This window comes from Perognathus longimembris, chromosome 2, assembly GCF_023159225.1.
Source record: "Perognathus longimembris pacificus isolate PPM17 chromosome 2, ASM2315922v1, whole genome shotgun sequence".
NCBI lineage: Eukaryota > Metazoa > Chordata > Mammalia > Rodentia > Heteromyidae > Perognathus > Perognathus longimembris.
This window is the reverse complement of record NC_063162.1, coordinates 111,313,977-111,333,492: the sequence shown is the minus strand read 5'-3', so window position 1 is coordinate 111,333,492 and position 19,516 is coordinate 111,313,977. Positions and strand designations below refer to the sequence as shown.

At 33.5% G+C, this 19,516-nt stretch overlaps 2 protein-coding genes across 4 annotated transcripts in view; one reads left to right on the top strand and one right to left on the bottom strand.

Annotated features, from left to right (window-relative positions):
- The window catches only part of Sema3d (semaphorin 3D), a 172,759-nt gene that overhangs the window by 69,485 nt on the left and 83,758 nt on the right, over nucleotides 1–19,516 (top strand). For all 3 annotated transcript variants that reach the window (XR_007210077.1, XM_048339924.1, XM_048339925.1), the window contains exon 3: nucleotides 3,449–3,609. Coding sequence is in view for 2 of the 3 variants with exons in the window: in XM_048339924.1 (XP_048195881.1) it covers nucleotides 3,449–3,609 (161 nt within the window). In the remaining variant the exon portion in view is untranslated. The remainder of the gene's footprint in view (nucleotides 1–3,448; nucleotides 3,610–19,516) is intronic.
- On the bottom strand, nucleotides 3,945–4,616 carry LOC125346959 (protein MIX23-like). Its single transcript, XM_048339926.1, has one exon. The coding sequence runs from the start codon at nucleotides 4,614–4,616 to the stop codon at nucleotides 4,182–4,184; it is 435 nt and encodes a 144-aa protein (XP_048195883.1). The 3' UTR covers nucleotides 3,945–4,181.

Sequence of the window (19,516 nt, the reverse complement as noted above, 5' to 3'; positions counted from 1 at the left end):
GTTCTACTCACAACCAGTATGGAATGTTAGTTGAGTATTATCCCTGAAAAAAAAAATAGGATTACTGCATTTAGTTCTGCTAAAAAAATTCCTAAAATGTCTGCAGTCTAAAAATGATTAAAGACATAGTTAACTTAATAAAAAGTTATAATAATAAATAATAAGTAGAATACATTGTTCCATCCAGTGTACATAAACCATTATATATGTATATATACACGTATATATGGGTGTGTATACATACATACATATTTGAAAACTCACTTAACTGAAGAATACAGAGAATACAGTATATGTATATGTGTGTGTATATATATATATATATATATATATATATATATATATCCAGTATATTGCCTTTCAGGTTGTCAAAACTGAGATATAGTTTCTAATTTACAAACTAAGAAAAATAAGACATTTCATTTGATAACCAGAGAACATGTAAAGACAATAAGAAAATATGAAAGAATTACAAACCTACGTTTTGAAGAAATAATATATAGTCTATTAAGAAATGGAAGTCATGTTTTCCAGAAATTGAACTTTCCATAGATGTAGAAATATTTTATGTCTATTCTCCTTTTACTTCACCAGTCAATAATGAGTTATTTTAAATAACGATTTAAAAAAAAATTCTTGTAATGTAAAATAGACTTTTTATTGTACTAGGGTTTGCACTCAAGGGCACATGCTTGCTAGATAAGTGCTCTACCAATTGTTTCATGCCTCCAACCTTTTGTATTTCACTTGTTTTAGTTATTTTTTTCAAATAAGGTCTTACATTTTTACCTGGGACTAGTCTCTACTTACAACTTTGAATTACTTTGTGTTCTATCAGACTGGCTTATTTGTTGGTATGGGGAAATCTTGCTAATATATTTCCTCAAACCATGATCTTCTCAATCTCCACCTTTCAGAACACTGAGATTACAGGTATAATAGCATTTAATTAAGTGATATGAGTGATATTATTACCAAATTGGCATCCAATACAAAAGTCTTGAAAGTCTAGATACTGTTGTAAATACTTTTTAAGATGAAAATATCTAGAGAAAAAAATTGAATTTCTTAGAAAAAATATTTACTTATTATAATTACAAATATCACATAGAATACACACATCAGGTACAAGTACAATTACAAGTATTAAAACAAAATGAATACCTGGAACTCCCATTCAGTGGTTAGTTTTTCCATCACATCAATTTTGACCATAAGGCATGTGACTTCATGTTTTCAAGATTAGTTCACTTATAAAATCAGAATTTTTTATTAGCTATGTTCAAGTCTACTTTAAGCTAGAAAACACTGACCCTGCCAGAAAGGTTATCTCTCTCTCTCTCTCAGAATTTGTATCTTTGGATACAGTTTATTTGTTTACATACACTTTCTGCACATTTCAGATAGTGCAAGAATGATTCTTCCAACACAAGCATCATCTAAAAAACACAAAAATAGGCAGGCTTGAAATACAAACCCTAGAATAAGAATGAATATTTGCAAAAGATATATATCTGAAAAGACATTGTTATCCAAAACATACAATGGTCTGTTAAAATGAAGTAATAAGAAAACAAATAACAAATTCAAAAAATAGGCTGAAGACCTTCCACATGACTTCACCAGAGAAAAGATATGAATATCAAATAAACATATAGGAAGATTCTCCATACAGTCAGTCTTCAGGAAATACAATTGATGACACTTCTATGTACATAATTAGAATGGACAAAACCTGAGCTATAGATAAGACAAAATTCTGACATAAATACAGCACAGCATGAACACTTGTTAACGGCTTGTGGAAAAGCAAAATGGCACAGACATTTAGGAAGCTGGTTGGTGCCTTTTTACCAAAATAAGTATGTGAATTGGCATTCTTAGTATTTACTCCCTCAAAGTTGATAATTAATATTCAAAAAACCCTACATGTGGCCAGGGCACTGTAGCTCATACCTACAATCCTAGCTACTTAGAGGGCTGAAATTTGAAGATCATGATTTGAGACCTGCACATATACAAAAGTTTGAAAGTGAGTATCACTAAACAACCAGCAAAACTGCCAGACTGGAAGTGTGGCTAAAATGGTAGATCATTAGAGGTGAGTAAAAAAGCAAGACGTTTATACCAGCACAAAATAAAAAACACTACCTAAAAAACTAACTAAATAATACTAAACAAATAATGATATGCAGTTATTTTTACAATGGACTCACTCATAACTGCCAAAATTTGGAAACAAGATGTCTCTCTCTAGATGAATAGAGCAGCACATCTGAACAGTGGAATATGAGTCGATATAAAAAAGTGATGATCTGGGCACCATTGGCTCACACCTACAACTACTCAAGAGGCTGAGATCTCAGAATCACAGTTTGAATCCAGCCCATTGAGGAAAGTCTGTGAGACTCCTACCTTCAATAAAATCACCCAAAAGCTGAAAGTGTAACTTTGGTTCCAGTGGTAGAGCACTAGCCACAAACAAAGAAGCTCAGAAACAGCACCCAGGACTGATACACAGAAAAGAATTATAACATGATAAATAAAATAAATAGAGATGAACTATGAAGCCATAAGACAGAAAAGAAACTTCAATACATATTGCTAATGAAAGAAGCAAGAATGGAAAGTCTAGATACCAAATGATTCTATCTATACAGTATTCTGACATGGCAAATGTGTAGACACTCAAAAGGATAAATCATTATCAGTTACTTGAAGATGGAAGATAAATTATGGGTGAGAGTACAGAGGATCCTTAAGGAAATGAATGATTCTGTATTACATAGTGATAGTGGAAAGGTTATTAGATCTTTATCCAATGCATAAAATACCAAACATCAAGAATTAACACTATAAGCACTGTGGACTCTGAATAGTAATGCTGTGCTATTGTGGGTTTATTGATTATAATAAATATGACATGTTAGTGGGATGCTGTTCATAGTGAGGAAAGTTATTCAAGTGTCAGGGCAGCGAGTATATGCAAATCTATATTTTCCTCTCTATATGACTGTTAACCTAAAACTTTTCTAAAAAAAAATGTGTTTTTCTCAATAAAAGGGAAAATTCTATGATAGTTATGACATAGTTTAATATTTTGTACTATACTATTGATTACTTTTGTCAGTGTCCAAATACTACTAAAGATAAATTCTTCAAATTATAAGAATATGGACATAAATTTGATTTATTTTGGATTTTATTTTGGTGTTTATACATTTTATCTTCATTTTAGAATCATGTATGTTACACATAAGATAATATTGATAAAATACAACTAGAATATATTTTGTATTGTAAGTGAATATATGTTAAGCCCTAGTTGTTTGCATTTATCTAAATTGAAATTTTCATCTTATTTTAAAAACTGGGATAAGTTACACATTGAAGCAAGTAAATATTTTGCATATTGATGGTTTTCTTTTCTTTTTTTATTTTGCCATAGACTTGCTGCTTTCAAATAGCTGTATTCCATTTTTGGGTTCACCAGAAGGACTGGATTTCCAAACCCTTCTATTGGATGAGGAAAGGGGAAGGCTTCTTCTAGGAGCCAAGGACCACATCTTTCTGCTCAGTCTGGTTGACTTAAACAAAAATTTTAAAAAGGTCAGTTTATTTAAATATATGTCATCTATTATAGCCATTGAATTTTATCTGTTCTTTTGATGTGCAATGACTCAATATTAAATTCAACAGCATTTTCTGTGTCAAAATAACTACTGTCTGAAATATACATTTTAGACTTTTATGAATTTAAGTATATGTGAAAGCTTTTATTGAATCAATGCATACAATAATAAAACAACCTTTGAAAATATGAATGAAAAGCATCAACTATCAGTATAAATGCATTTAATTAATAAAATGCAAACATCTGAAGAAATGCAAAGAATATATATTTCAGCAATGATAAAGTTAAATTTTCATTAGTTTTTTTCAGAAAATTCTTTTTAATACTTACAAAACATTTTTTTTTTACAGAATCAGTATAAAATGGCAGTTAATTACTCATAATTATCAGAATTACTTAGACTTGAGGTCTTGGCTAAGTGGGGTTGAAATCAACAGAAGGACTTGGACTGTTGGCTCAGAAATCATTCTAGGAAGCCCACCCTGTTGATATCTGTCATGCTTAGCTCTGATGAGATGACCCTGTCCTTTAGAAAAAAACAACTCCTTTATTCAGTCTTTGGAGGTTTGAAATGAATTTGGCAGCATTCATTAAACACCTTCCAGCTCCTGTCATTTACCACTTCTTCAACATTGAGTTCTGATTGCATCCATTTCAACTTTGTCTGTTCTTTTCTAAGTTGCTTTAATAATGCTAAATCATCCAAATTCTTTTCTCTCTCTTCTCGGAGGTGTTTTACTACTGCTGAGGTCTGGGCTATGCAATTTTTTATAACTCTGTCCCTACTGGCATGAGCTGACATCAACGATTCATAAAGTTGTTTACAGGTTTGGCTGGCTTCAATTTTCCTTGCAAAGGAAGCTGTTTGGACTGTAGTGTTTAATTCATGTACTATTCTGTCATCAATTGTCCTCATCACTTTGAGTAATTCCTGGAACTTGGCGAACTCCTCACAGTTCACACAGCCACTGGGCGCCGCCATATTTTCATTAGTTTTTAATTAACACGTAAACACTATTGAAATTTGTATTATGGTTGTGGGTTATAGCAATTCTGAAACAACATATCTTTGCTTCACATCTGAATTAGTTTCTTCTAGTGGACAGTGATTTGGGTTTAATAAAACATTATATATGTCGCTACTATGGTTTCATTACGAACAATCTTAATATTAAAATATACATTGAGCAGCAAAGGCTTCTGTCTTTAATTCTAGCTAATCTGGAGGCTGAAATGGGAGGATCACAGTGAAAGACTAATCTAAGCAGAAAATTTTGTGAGTCCACCTACAACAAGCCAGCAAAAGTCTTTTGAGCATGGTTCAAATATTAGAGGCCCAGCCATGATCAAGACAGTTAACTAGGCAACTTCAAACCCCAGAAGTGGCAAAAACATAAAAATAAAATTTGAAAAATGATAATAAGTATAATAAATATTGTGAGGTCAAGGGAGATGAAGTCTGTGTACAGTCTTCAGCAATGATCATCACACAGACATGCCAATTTGAACAGCCATTTATGAGCCAAATTACCTTCACAAAAGATAAGGAAGCCAAGTTTAAAAAATATAATGCTGATTTATGTATAATAAAAAACTCCAACTATTCTACTGAAAGATTTTTATGTGCCAATTTAGAACAGGCTTAAATTTTAAAATTTCTAAATGTAATATATATCCAGGGCTGGGAATATGGCCTAGTGGCAAGAGCACTTGCCTCCTACACATGAAGCTCTCGGTTAGATTCCCCAGCACCACATATATGGAAAATGGCCAGGAAGGGCGCTGTGGCTCAGGTGGCAGAGTGCTAGCCTTGAGCAGGAAGAAGCCAGGGACAGTGCTCAGGCCCTGAGTCCAAGGCCAAGGACTGGCAAAAAAAAGAAAAAAATATATATATATCCACCACCCCAAAAGCAGTTGCTACCATTTCCTATTTATGACCAGCATTATGAAAGTCAAAGGACAGGGACCACCCAAGAGGCATTATCAGTTATCATTAGCTAGGACATTGGTAAATACCAGTGTCTGCACAAGGAGACAAGACTGGCAGGGATTAAATAATTCCGGAAATGACATCATAAATAACCTATTCTGCATCTATAAAGCATCTGCTACTTTTGTTTATTTATCTCATTTTACAGAAACATTGAAAAAAGAAACACCAAGGGCCATTCTTAGGTTCAGGTCAAGAATCCCTAATGTTCAGTTCTTCCTGTTTAAGAATAGTCATCCTAGGACCTCAGAGACTCCATCTACAATAGTCACTTTCACTTAACTCTCTAATTATGAAGTATATCCAGGCCTAAACACCAGTTGCTCAGTTATCTGAGTGTTGCTTTTTCTCAGGATTTGAATGTTAATAGAAATATGTATGATTTCATGTGTTAATATGGTCCAGTTAATCCCTGAATTAAGACAGATTTTTATTTTTAATCATTTAACGTTAGTTTTTTCATACATAAACCAAGAGATGAGTTATTTTTTGAATTCATAGACAAAAAAAATTAAATTCAAGTAGATATGCATGTGTTCATATAATCTGTGTTTCTAGAATACAAAGAAACAACTAACATTATTAGCAGTTGTTCTTTGTGAACCTAAGCTTGGTTAAAAATTTAGAAATTATTTTCAAAAAATAAAAGACAGCTACACCATGTTTCTAAATTATTTAAAGTAAGGTAAAATCAATTAAATATTTGTTAGAATCTGAAATTATTCTCTTTTCTGACACTGTAGCTCAATTATCTTTGCTTTTAAAGTGTATTTCTCCTTCCATAATTTCTCTAGCACATATTCATTATGTTCTTTGTTATTTTTAAAATTTTTATCTTTATTGCAAAATTAATGATCAAAGTACTACAGTTATATAAGTAAGTAAAGATCACATTTGTTTTTAAACAATATCCCAGATATCCCATCTTTCATTTTCTCCCCCTTCCTCTCTTTCTTCTCCTTACTCCACCAGTTGTAAGGTTGTTAAATATAGTTAGTAAATATTTCAGTAGAGGATAAAATGTTTTACAAAGGAAGCTAAAGAAAAGAGTTAACTTTAACTTTTATAGTTGTAAACTGTGCTTGTTAAGATGCATTTTTCCAAATACACCCCAATTTTAGTATAATTGTACAAAGTAATTTATACTTTTAAGGGAATTTGTTCTTGTTCCTTTTCTTTGCCTTCTAAGATTGGAAGGAAAAAGTTTATCTGAGCTGAGTGTATTAGATCATTGTTGAAATAGGTTCTGATAGCACTCTGTTACTATTTTAAACAAACTTCTCTTGGTCTGTAAACCATATTTAAAATGTTCTACTATTTAATGAATTAAATATTTATGAAATATCAATCTATGTTCTAGACATAAATTTATTTGATAATATGATAAAATGTGATTTCCTACGTAACTTTGATTTAGTTATATCTCTATTAACTTGGTAGCTCATACGGTGGTTAAGTGTGCCATTTTAACAGTTTGGGTTTGTGAAAGCTATCCACCATTTTAGTTGATATAAATCAGCTTAGTGCTAAAAGGTACTCTACAGTAGCCAGTAAGAAGCAAGATGTAATACTTTAGGGTGTTTAGACCCGCTCAGTTTTCCTTGGCTCAATGCCCCTCAGCAAAGATCCAGATTTCTCAGTGAAGGAAGCCACTCTTGGGACTGAAGATCATCCTTTGTAGTTGTTACAGTTAAAACAGTCTACAGCATGTAGTTGAATAATGAGTGTGTACTTGTTAATCTTACCCTCCTTCTCCCAATGGGAAATTATTTTGTAAAAATCATTGGGAAGTACACATTAAAATAAACAAATTTTAGGATGTGTTTCTGTGTACTTTTTGTACCTACCAAGCTGTGCTTATTGAAAAAGTTGACATTATCATTCCATTATCATTATCATTTACCACAGACATGTAGTTTGGAATCAACAGAAAAGTAACAAAGTAATTTACAAGACAATTTTGGTGATACATATCCAATAATACCCTTATTCCATCTACTTTTTTCAAACTAGATCTTGAGTCAAGTGAATGATGGAAAGATAAAAGATGTGCTTAATATATATTTGACAGACACATGTCTACACAGAAAGAGTCAAACTAGATCTTTTGAAGCACTCCACTATCTGGAAAATAAAACATAAACTTTTTTTTGTTTACATGCTTTTCTTTTGGACTTTTGAAACTATTTGGCATTTAGATAAGATAACTGAGATTCTAATTTATTTTCCTCAGGGCAAAAGTTTTTCTATAAGGACTCCACAAATTTGGAGGGCAAGAATAAAGAGAGAGTATGTCATGAAGACATGATAACGTATACTTCAATCAGGTTTTTCCAAAGTTGTCCATAAGATCTCTCCAGTTAGAGAACTTCGTGGCGCTCCTTTCTGAGTCACGTTTAAGTGGGAGAATGTGTACAGAGCTGACCTTCTCTTCTTCCCTGCACACTGGATCAGAATGCAGCAGACACAGGAGCCACATGTGATTACATTATGAGGGAAGGCATGGATCTAGAACTGTACATATCACTACTCATACTAGAGTTACAGGCTGAGTTACTCCAGACACCAACTCTGAGATGAACATTGCTTGCAAAGTTTTAGTGGAAAGTGTTTGGCATCAGCACCTACAAGCAGGATGCTAGGAGACCGTGTTATAAGACCGTGTTATAAGACCGTGTTCTGCTGGCCCAGAAAAAGGCTCTGCTTACAGGCCCAGCTGCTAGGTGGTAAACAGTTCAATGGACTCCTCATGAGAGTAAGAGAAACATGTTTTGATTACATTCATCTTTCTTTTCCCATCAAATCCATACAGAGTGACTATCTGAGTTATCATTACAAAATTAAATTCTTAGCAAGGGGTGGTGTGGCTCATGCTTATAATCCTAGTTACCTATGGGGACTGAGATCAGGAGGATCACATTTTGAGGCCATCCCAGAAAAAAAAAATCAAGTGATCCCTTCTTGAGCTACAGTTGGGTGCAATGCTACACACCTGTTCTCCCAGCTACATAGGTGATTGAAGTGAAAAGGATCACAGTTGCAAGTCAACCAAGAACATCAACAAAAACAACAAAAGTTAGCAAGTCTATTTCACTGGCAGAAGCTGAACCTGGTGGCAGGCACACAAGCCATTCCATCTTCTGCAGGATTGTAAAATAGGAGAATTATATTCCAAGCTCATGCCTGGGAAAAATTGAAACCCCATATTAAAACAACTAGTGCAATAGAAGGCTAGAGGTACAAATTACTTAAATATATTTTATTACAGAATAAGAATGAAGTCCAGAGTTCAGATGAATCTGGGGAAGGTAGTATAATATTCTTAGTGATGCTCAGTTCTTCCTGGTTCTTTCTGCCTTTCTTAATATAAACATAGTCATTAGGTTAGTTACAAGATTGATACATCTTTAAAGATTTATATACAGACAAAGAAATATAAAAGGGGGAAGCATAATTATTTATGTCTTCCTTGGGAGCAAGAAAAAAACTTTACAGAACATTTCCTGACACCTAATTGTCCAGAAATGTATCAATCCCAAACCCTATACTCATAAAGGAAGGGGAGAGAAAGCCGTTAATTTACTTTAATCCTTTTAAATGAAAGGAATGTTCAGGAACCAGTCGTACTGATCACTACGCTTACATACAAAAAGTAGATAACAAGCTTTCTATAAAATGTAATCTATTTAGGGAAAATATTTTGTTTCAATTTAACATATCTAATTGAAGGAGAGAAAACCTTTTCTCAGACAATCAAAAAAGAAAAATTAATATTTTCTTGGAAAAAAGCTTTAAAAGTTAGCATATTTTATAAGGAGTCATACGAATGAATTTGCAGTTCCTTAAGAATATATCCTTGCAAAGTGTTAATGAGTAGTAAAAATCCTTGAAATAATATATTTTTCACCTTGGTTAATATGCTAAGTTTTATGAAAATTTATTTGATAAACATAGTCTTTGCGCCTCTATGAAAGTTCTTCTTTAGTCAATCTGAGCTTTGTAAATCTGGTCTGTTGCAAATCTCTTCAATTTGGTGACATCATATAAATTTGTTTCTTTTAATGTTATAACAAGTTTAAGGGAATCTGAGTGCTGCAAGGAAAATATTATAAAGAAATTCAAAGAATTAATGGATAAATTCTAGTCACAGGATTTAGTATTATCCACTGAATATTTCATATACAATGTATTTAAAAAAATTAAGATGACCAAACCTGACTTAAATGACTTAGTGATAAAAGAATAGCATTAGGTGGTATCAGAGAATGCAGAATTTTATGTGAACTATTTCTACTTCTACTGATTTGGTTTTGGTAGATTCTGCAGTTGAAACCTATGGTAGACATTACTGACATAAAATATAAAACACTTTATATTTTAAATAATTGTATTTTGATTTTGTTAGTGCTTTTTACATGTTCAGAAACAAAGTGTATTGAATGACTGTCATTAGCATTAAAATTATAGTAGAAAATAAAACTCAGACTTTCTAGTTGCTGCTAGTTAGGGAGATAAGACCAAACATAGTTGCAAGTCAGAAAATGTTTACGTTTCCAAAATAATGAGACAGATCACATATCATAAAAACCCAGGAAGGGGCAAAAATATCAGGATATGTGTAAATTAAAACTAGTTCAATTTAGGGAAATAAACTTGGAATTAATATTAAATTGCTACTTTAAAATGTTTCATATTCAAATTTGAAATTTGGGATCTATTGTTTCCTTGATTTTCAAATAGGATAGGGAGGAAAATGTTTGAGAACTATAGCGTAAGACTCTTTTCTCTCTTCTAGATATTTTATAGTTTATTTTATATTTTATATTTTATATACTGAGGAAGTTGTGTCTTCCTGTCCCATTTCTTAATGCCTTCAGCCATTACTGTAGTCAGAGAAAGAATTGAAAAGAAGTGTTAAGGTTGTAAATTCAATCTCCAGCAACTAGGAAAAATAAAAAGGGAAGGAAAACAAATAATGAATAGAAAAAAAATTTAAAGAAAGAAAAGAGAAAATAATTTACTTTGAAATCACAATTATTATTTCCCGTGGTAACCTAATAGTAACTGTTCCATCAATAATGGAGTATGATAATAAGACAATTCTGTTTTATCTCTCATTTTTTAAGCTGCTCTGTGGAAGAAGATCTTCACCTGGGCTTGTTGATAGCTTCTGAAGGCCCATGGCTTCTGAGGTCATCTTAGATGTACCTACAAATAAAAAGGTCTACTATTAGTAAGAACTCTCTAACTGGCTTTCTTCCCCATGTTTGTTCAATACACTGATTCTTCAGGAAAGAAGGGAGAAGATCAGCTGCATGGTCCACTTCTCCCTTTTCAGATATTTATATTTGCCTTTTCTTTCTTGTGTGTCTTTTTCAGATTTAAAATTTGTATTTCATGAAGTTACTGCTGTAGTTCTCTGGATAAAGAGGACTGCATTGCTTTTCTCGCTAGTGTGTCCCATATTTTAACATAAAGTTCACCTATTGCCAGGCATTGCCTTCAGAATTCTTTTCAGTAAACTTTTCTGAACTGGATGCAAGATGACCTCATGGCATCACATTCTTGTTAATGGCTCCCATGTGTTCTACTTGGTATATGTAAGTTTATACCAAGTGGGTCCTCTTCTTTCACAGACAGTTGTCAGTCTTTGCCATTGAGTCATCAGTCCTCAGTCTTCCTGATATCCCACAGAAACTTTCTCAACTGCAAGGGCATCTTTGGTGGGGGTATCTGATGGGTTTTGTTGTTGTTATTGTTTGTTTTGTCATTTCACTTAGGTGAAATGACATTTAACTTAGGGCTTTATGCTTTCTAACAGGCACTCTACCACCTGATCCTTACTACTTTAGCTTGTTTGTCAGAGAGAGAGTCTATTGATTTGCCTGGGCCCAAGATCTGACCACAATCTTGCTACTTCTGCCTTCTTAGTAGCTCAGAATAAAGGCATGTTCCAACTCTGCCTCAAAAGTGAGCACGTCTGAAGGACCTGACAAAGCTGTTTTCCCAGCACCTGACTCTTTACCATGGAAAGTTGTTGGACCAATGATGCAGCTGAGTCAGGAAACATTAACTTCCTAAAGGAGAAGTAAACATTTTTAAATCTCCCATTTCCAAAAATATGTAAGTGATTCTTGGAAAGTACCTTGAAAATGTTTACTTCTCAAGGATGTATCTCATTTGACTTTTCCATTACTTAAACTCCTCATGTAGCATCATTCAACTCATAAAAATAAAATAAAATAAATAAAAATAAAACTCAAAAGAATGTAGTTGTATTACAAGGTTTAATGGGAAACTGACTGAATATTGTTCTAAAAGTATCATTTTAGAATCATAGCAGCATGTAAATCTTAATATCCTTGCTAAGATTGTATTTACATATTCTGTGTTAATGGCATCAACTAAAATGGTTTCTTATTTCCCATGGTTTTAAGTAGTATTTTTGATATGTTCCAGAAAAGCTAAGTTATGAACAGAAAACCAAGTTAAAAGATGCACATACCCATGCCTTGGCTGATTTTTAAGTATTCTTCAAATTAATCTTCAAGCAAAATTGATCTCCATATATATATATATATATAGTGTGTATATAGTATATATATATAGTGTGTGTGTGTGTGTGTGTGTGTGTGTGTGTGTGTGTGTGTAATGTTGGGGATCAGATCAAAGCCTCCTATCTACCAGGTCAGCACTCTATTTAGGAGCTGCATTCCAACCCCACATTTCCTTTTTTGTTGTTGTTTTGTTTTTGCTTTGGTCAGTTGTGAGCCTTGAATTCAGGGCCTGGGTGTTGTCCCTGAACCTCTTTGTGCTTACAGCTAGTGCTCTACCACTTGAGCCACAACACCACTTCCAGTTTTTGAATGGCTAATTGAAGATCAGAAACAGTCTCACAGGGGCTTTCCTTCCATGGACTGCTTTTGAACCGTCATTCTCAAATCTCAGCATCCTGGTAGCTAGGATTATAGGTTTGAGCCACAGAGGCCTGGCTCAAAATTTTTTTATTTTGAAGTAATACTTATTTTTTTTTTCATTTTTATTTTTTAGGTTGAGATTGAGGTGTGTGGGAATACTATATACAAAATATTCAAAGAATTGCTGTATTAGAAAACCAAATCTTCTTTAATTTGAAGGCAGAGTCTATTAGCCCTAAATTTATAATTTTGAATGCAAAATCAGTATAATATTTAAACATTTTCTGTCTAAAGAAATTTACATTTGATTTTGATGTAAAAGTTCTCTGTGCCTCTAGAAAAAAATATGTAAGGTATAAAATATGAATTTTACTTTGGATAAGAAGGTCACTTTTATAGATTTAAAATGAAAAATAAAACAATGCATGAAAGCAATATATACATTTGACAATTACACATATATTTTAATAACCTGAAATAATTTCACATTATTTTGTTTAAATCAAAACCTACATTCCCTACATTCATTAAAAAATTTTGCTCTTTTGGCTATTAAAAAAGAGCCATGATAAGGGAAATATTGGATTCAAGTTCCAGGAGGAGCAGCCCCCCTCCCATACACACACACACACACACACACACACACACACACACACACAAAGAAAACCTAAATTATTTAGGTTAAAATTGGACATTATAATAATGACCTTTCTAATTAAAATATAAGGAAATTCTACTTTTATAAGTGTGATGATTTTCTTCTTCCTTAGTATAATGATAATGTAGGTTTAAAACTTTTTGTCCTTATTAGACACTAAAATGGGTATCTAAAATATAGTATTACCTACAATACTCTAAATCTACCAAACTAGGCCTTTATTTTGAGCACTTACATCATAAAAAAAAATAAGTAAATTAAGTGAGGAGAAAACTCAGACATCATAATTTTCGCTGGAGTACTCACACATTCATCTTCCCCTTACATGAAAGGAGCTTTGTTATTCTTTTTTCCTTTAGGAAGTCTGAAACAAGAAGGTTTTCATACATGAGGATCCTGCCTTTGATTGTTTTTCATTGAGGATAAGCAGAAAATCTTCATAAAGCAGAATGACCTCCCGATCATTCTATTAACTTACTCTGTGGCCTATTAAAAAAAATCCATGTAATATTTCTACTCTGTTAGCATTTAGGAGAAAAGAGTTATGATGAATAACCTCCCCATTCAAGAAAAAGTTATTGACACAAGAAAATTACTTCTTTTTCCTTGCTTAGTACTTAAAATACAGAAAATGTAAAAACTTCGAACCATGAGAATATCAGAGTCAGTGAACTTGTGGTAGAAGGCACTCTTCTTGGTTTCATGGTGATTAATCTCTTCTGGTTGCCTGCTGAGCACATGCTGTCCAGTAATCTGGGTGGTGAAACAATCAGCTCGTTCATGGACGCTCTGCTCCCCCACCTCAGTGGTGATACACAGAACCCATCTGGTCACTGTAATGGACACTCAGGATGCTGTCTGACTGCTCACACTTCTGCCAGAATTCTAATCAAAACTCTTTTTCTATTTCCAAATGTAAGGGAAACTCAGCAGGCCACCTTTCAAAATATAATAATTGGGTACTTAACATGTCGGTAATACAATGCTAAAGAAGCAGTGTCTCTAGCCACTGAATATCAGTGGTTACTGAATTTCAATGAGCCCCAGACTCCTTTAGAATGTAATGAAGGTTATGAATAATATTCCTTGCAAAATCTTGGCATTCAGCAGCAAGAGTAATTGCATTACAAGTTAAAAATTACTTACCCATTAGTGGATTTCTTAGAAATTTTGTTTTGTATTTGTTTTGGATTTTTTTGAAACAGTACTAGACTTTCAGGCATGCAGCATATACCTGTGTTTAAGGTGTATATTCAATGTGTCTATTATAATAACATTTCTCTCTTTCACAGACAAAACATATTTCCTGAGTTTCTACTAGTTATGCCACTCATTTAGTCTGTGAGAATATACTGGGAAATAAAGCAAGTTAGATCTTTGTTCTGATGGTGGATAAGCAGACTGATGGTGAATAAAATGGGAATACAATATACTGTGGTCCAGTGCTTTTGTGTTGTTATTTTTTTAAATAACTTAAACTCATTAGAATGGTTATCAGAGAAGGCCTTTTTGGAGAGATGATAGTAAAATTCACAATGATTTATAAGAAGAGATCACATAATTTTGGGTAAGACTAATGTTACCTGGGGGACCATGAGAAGAGACCAAATGAATTACAGTCAGTATTCCATAAATGTTAACTTAAAAAAAAAATTCCCAATGAAGGATGGCCTGGGTTTTAAGTCTGAGCTACTGAGACTCACAAACACCTGAGTCAAAGAAAAGTCAATGAGTGGCTCAGTATAGACTTTTTATCTTCGAAATCTGCTGTGATTCATTGGTCCTTCACACCTACAAAATCCCAAACTACAGACTTGCAAAAAAGGAATTTCCAGCAGATTGTGATATGCATCTATTGCACACATAATGGAAGACAGAGATGGTTGATAGAAAATGATTTTGTAAAGCAAAAGAGGTTTTGAGCTGAATTCAGAAAAAGGAAAGTGTAGATCAGTGGTGACTGAAGGCCTCAAGGAAGTTACATGGGAAGATCAGAAGAGAGTATGATGAATGTGATACGTGAAATTCCTTTTTCTATACTGATTCACATTTTCTTAAAAGACTTCTGATTGTGGTTTCAAATGTAAATCTGGAATAAAAAACTGAAAAGAAGTAGTCGAGTAACTGAAGTCTTAAGTTTCCCATTTGCAACAATTCTTTTTTTTTTTTGGCCAGTCCTGGAGCTTGGACTCAGGGCCTGAGCATGGTCCCTGGCTTCTTTTTGCTCAAGGCTAGCACTCTGCCACCTGAGACATAGCGCCACTTCTGGCCATTTTCTATATATGTGGAGCTGGGGAATCAAACCCAGGGCTTCAAGCACTCTTGCCACTAGGCAATATTCTCAGCCCTTGCAACAATTCTTAACTAGACCAATTCCAATTACTGAGACTTCAGTTTGGTGCTGTTTATTTTATTTTATTTTTATTTTTTCTCAGTGCCTTCTCTCCCTGTCGTTTTTTTTCAGATTCTTCTACTATGTGGTATTTTTTTTTTCTATGTGGCATGTAAAGCAGCATATTTCTACCTTCATTATCATCAAACACTTGCATCCTGTTATTTGATAGAGATGGCCACTATCTCTGGGGTTCTGGATTTTTGTCTTTAATTATGTTTTATGAATACTTTGCAACTTCCTCAGTTGTTTTGGCATCTCTGAATTGGGCCAAAGGGTATTTAACTGACCTTGCACTTGCTAACTTGAGTCAATTAAATTGTTTCTCTGAAGATTAAACAACGAACAAACATAATTAATATTTACTCGGGATGTTGTTACAAAGTCTTATCATTATTTAAACATTTCTTTAACTTGCTTAACATTACATAATTGCATAAAATTATAAATTTTTACTTTTTAAATAATAATTGCTTTTATATAACTTATGTATGGGAACTGTTAATGAATGCCATAAATTATGAATGGAACTACAATTGATAAGGATAATGTAGGGTTTGGTTTTTGAGTTCCTCCTGACTACTGTTACTTTTCTAAAGTGAAATAAAAATGTTCCACAATGCAGAATTTTTATAAACTTTTTTTTTCTTTTGTTGTTGTTTGGTTGATTGGTTTTGCACTTTTGAGACAGTCTATTCAGCCCAGGATGGCTTTGAACTTATTATGTAGTCTATGTGGTCCAGGAACTTGTGATCCTCTTTCCTCAAACTCTCATATGCTGGCTTCATGGTTTACATCAGTGTAGCCAATCTGTTCCCACAGATTTCAGTTAACAAACAATAATCCTAAGAATCGCCATTTAGGTTGAGCTTGATGGCCCATGCCTGTAACTACAAGACAAGGTGAGTGAGGCAGGAGGATAGAGTTCAGAGACAGCCTGACCTATAGAGTGAGATGTTTCAAAAAAAAAAAAAAGTGAATGTTACTCAATTAAAACCAATTGTTTACTCAATTGTTTAATTAATTATATTTTTGTCAATAGTACTCTTATTATAATTGAGCTGATATGAATTCTTGAACTCCTCTGGATTAACACAAAAGAATTCTGCTTGATTTCTTTCCATCTTGCCTTTAACAGGCAGAGAGAGCAACAGCAAGGTTTCCAAGTGTTTGCAATATTGGATATCAACACCTAGAGATCTAGACTCCTTTGTCAGAGACAGCACTAGCCTTAAATTTAAGATTTGGCAGATAGTGCAAAGCTAGCTGAAAACTAGTGTTCTTCAAAAAATATTTCAGGACAGAGCAAGAACTCTGTTCCTTTTGTGACTTAGTACCTGAGTGAAAAATATCTGTGAATTATTTTCAAACACAGCCATTTACTTTGAAATAAGCATGTGTGAGGGGCTGGGGATATGGCCTAGTGGCAAGAGTGCCTGCCTCGGATACACGAGGCCCTAGGTTCAATTCCCCAGCACCACATATACAGAAAACGGCCAGAAGCGGCGCTGTGGCTCAAGTGGCAGAGTGCTAGTCTTGAGCAAAAAGAAGCCAGGGACAGTGCTCAGGCCCTGAGTCCAAGGCCCAGGACTGGCCAAAAAAAAAAAGAAATAAGCATGTGTGCATTGCTTTATCCTGCTCAATGTTACCTTTAATATGTCGAGATTATAAATTGAGAGTGTAATGTAATATATGTGTGTTATAATATGTTTATTTTATTATGTGTAACATATGTGTATTATAATATATGGTATTTTATTATTGATAAATTTAAAGAACAGGGAGATATAAATTATCTGCCTCAAAACATGACCTTTAATCAAGAAAGCTGATATACATATGTATGTATATATATGATGTGTGTATCTATACATATAGTTACATACACACATAGACACACACATATCTTTATAAATATATATTTATATATCAGACAGTCCTGGGGGTTGAACTCAGGATCTGGGCACTGTCCTTGAGCTTTTGTGTTCTAGGTTATCACTCTACCATTTGGACTATAGTGCCACTTTAGGCATTTTTTTTTTTTTTTTTGTAGCTCATTGGAAGTAAGAGCCTCACAGATGTTTCGGCGATGTCTAGCTTTGACTTGTCATACTTGGATCTCAGCCTCCTGTGCAGCTAGGATTATAGGCATGAACTTCTAGCACCCACCTGAAAGCTGATACTTTGAAGATATTCTGTGTATTGGTTTGTTGTGGTGGTGGTGGTACATGAGTTTGCACTCAGAATTACTTTTTCATCTGGCTGGCCTACTTAATTGGTGTGCTACCAGTTATGCCACAACTCCAGTCTGGCTTTTTGCTTGTTATTTTGGAAATGGAGTTTCAGAAACTTTTCTGCCAACACAGGCTTTAAACTGTGATCCTTTAAATTTCAGCCTCCTGAACAGACAGAATTACAGGCATGAACCAGTGCTGCTTGGCCTGTACATTGTATTCTTAAGTGTGTGGTATGAGTTCTAAGAATGAGATTCTCTGTTAAACATACAGGTCTAGTGAAATGATCTATGAATTTCAGATATTTCCTTTGTTTGTTTACAGACATACCTATAATTTGAGGCTAGGTATTAAATATATTTTACTCTATATATAACCAGAGTTAACATCTTTCTTTCTTCACATAACTATATAGACCTTTCTGTCTCTCCTTCCTCTTGCTTTCTCCTTCTACATCCTCCTATATACACAGGCATGAATACACACCATACCCACCCACACATACCACATATATACACACACACCATACATACACATGAATAACTAGACAAACATGGATAGCAGAATTATGTATCTCTTCAGAAGATCATTGGACCATAACATTATTGCTTGAACATATTTTTGGCAGTTTTATGCAAGTATATTCTGTATAAGTATATATACATGTAAATAAATATGAAGCTTTTTGTCTTTGTTTTTTATTTAGATTAAATTAAAAATATTTCTTTAAATACCTTACTAATAATCAAAAATATTATTTTAAAGGAAACCACTTATTCTAATGGGTGAAAAGCAAAAGAAACTCGCTAACATATATCATAATTAAAACTATATCTGTTAAATAGTGGCACAACTAAAATGGTATGTTTTTTTCCTTCTAAGTAAATGTGTAGAATCACACAATCAAATACCCCATAGACTGTTGTCACTTAAGGTAATTCTGTTTCTGACTTTTAAGTTCTTACACATAAGAAGTTAATGTATAATTTCAGTAAATCCTTATTTTGAAGGTTTCCAAGGTACTTTCAAATGAAACATTTTTTAATAAAATTATCTTTAAATTCCTATATCGTGATATTCAAAACTTAGAATTACTTCCTCATTTAGCATTTTTGTTCACAGCTCTTCTCTACCACTTGAGTCATACCTCTACTTTTTGTTTGTTCTTTGGTCATTTGGCTTTATCCTATGTATTGCCTTCTCACAATCTGTCTCTACCATCTGCCTATACCCAACTTTGAGTAGTAGTTTGAAGATCTTTAAAATGTTGGCTCAGAGGAGGGCAGAGGGGAGAATGAGGGAGGAGGTAACAAATAGTACAAGAAATGTACCCATGGCCTTATGTATGAAACTGTAACCCCTCTGTACATCACTTTGACAATAAATAAGTAATTATTTAAAAAAATAAAAGAAAATGTTGGCTCAGTGAGCAAACTATCTCAATTCCTCCTATTACATTGTATTTGTCTATTTTGAGATTGTGAGGGCTATTCTCTGTCACTCTTGACTCAAAGACCTAAGTTGAAAAATACCTAAAGGAGAACATTATAAAACATAAGTGATTTCTTAATCTTTTGTTATTTTCAGTTTTATCAACTCTCACTGTGTGGCCAGCTTGGTATCTTTTTCTTCACTTATTGAAACATTGTCTGCTAACAGTGGTGATAACCAATACAAATCTGTCAGGACCT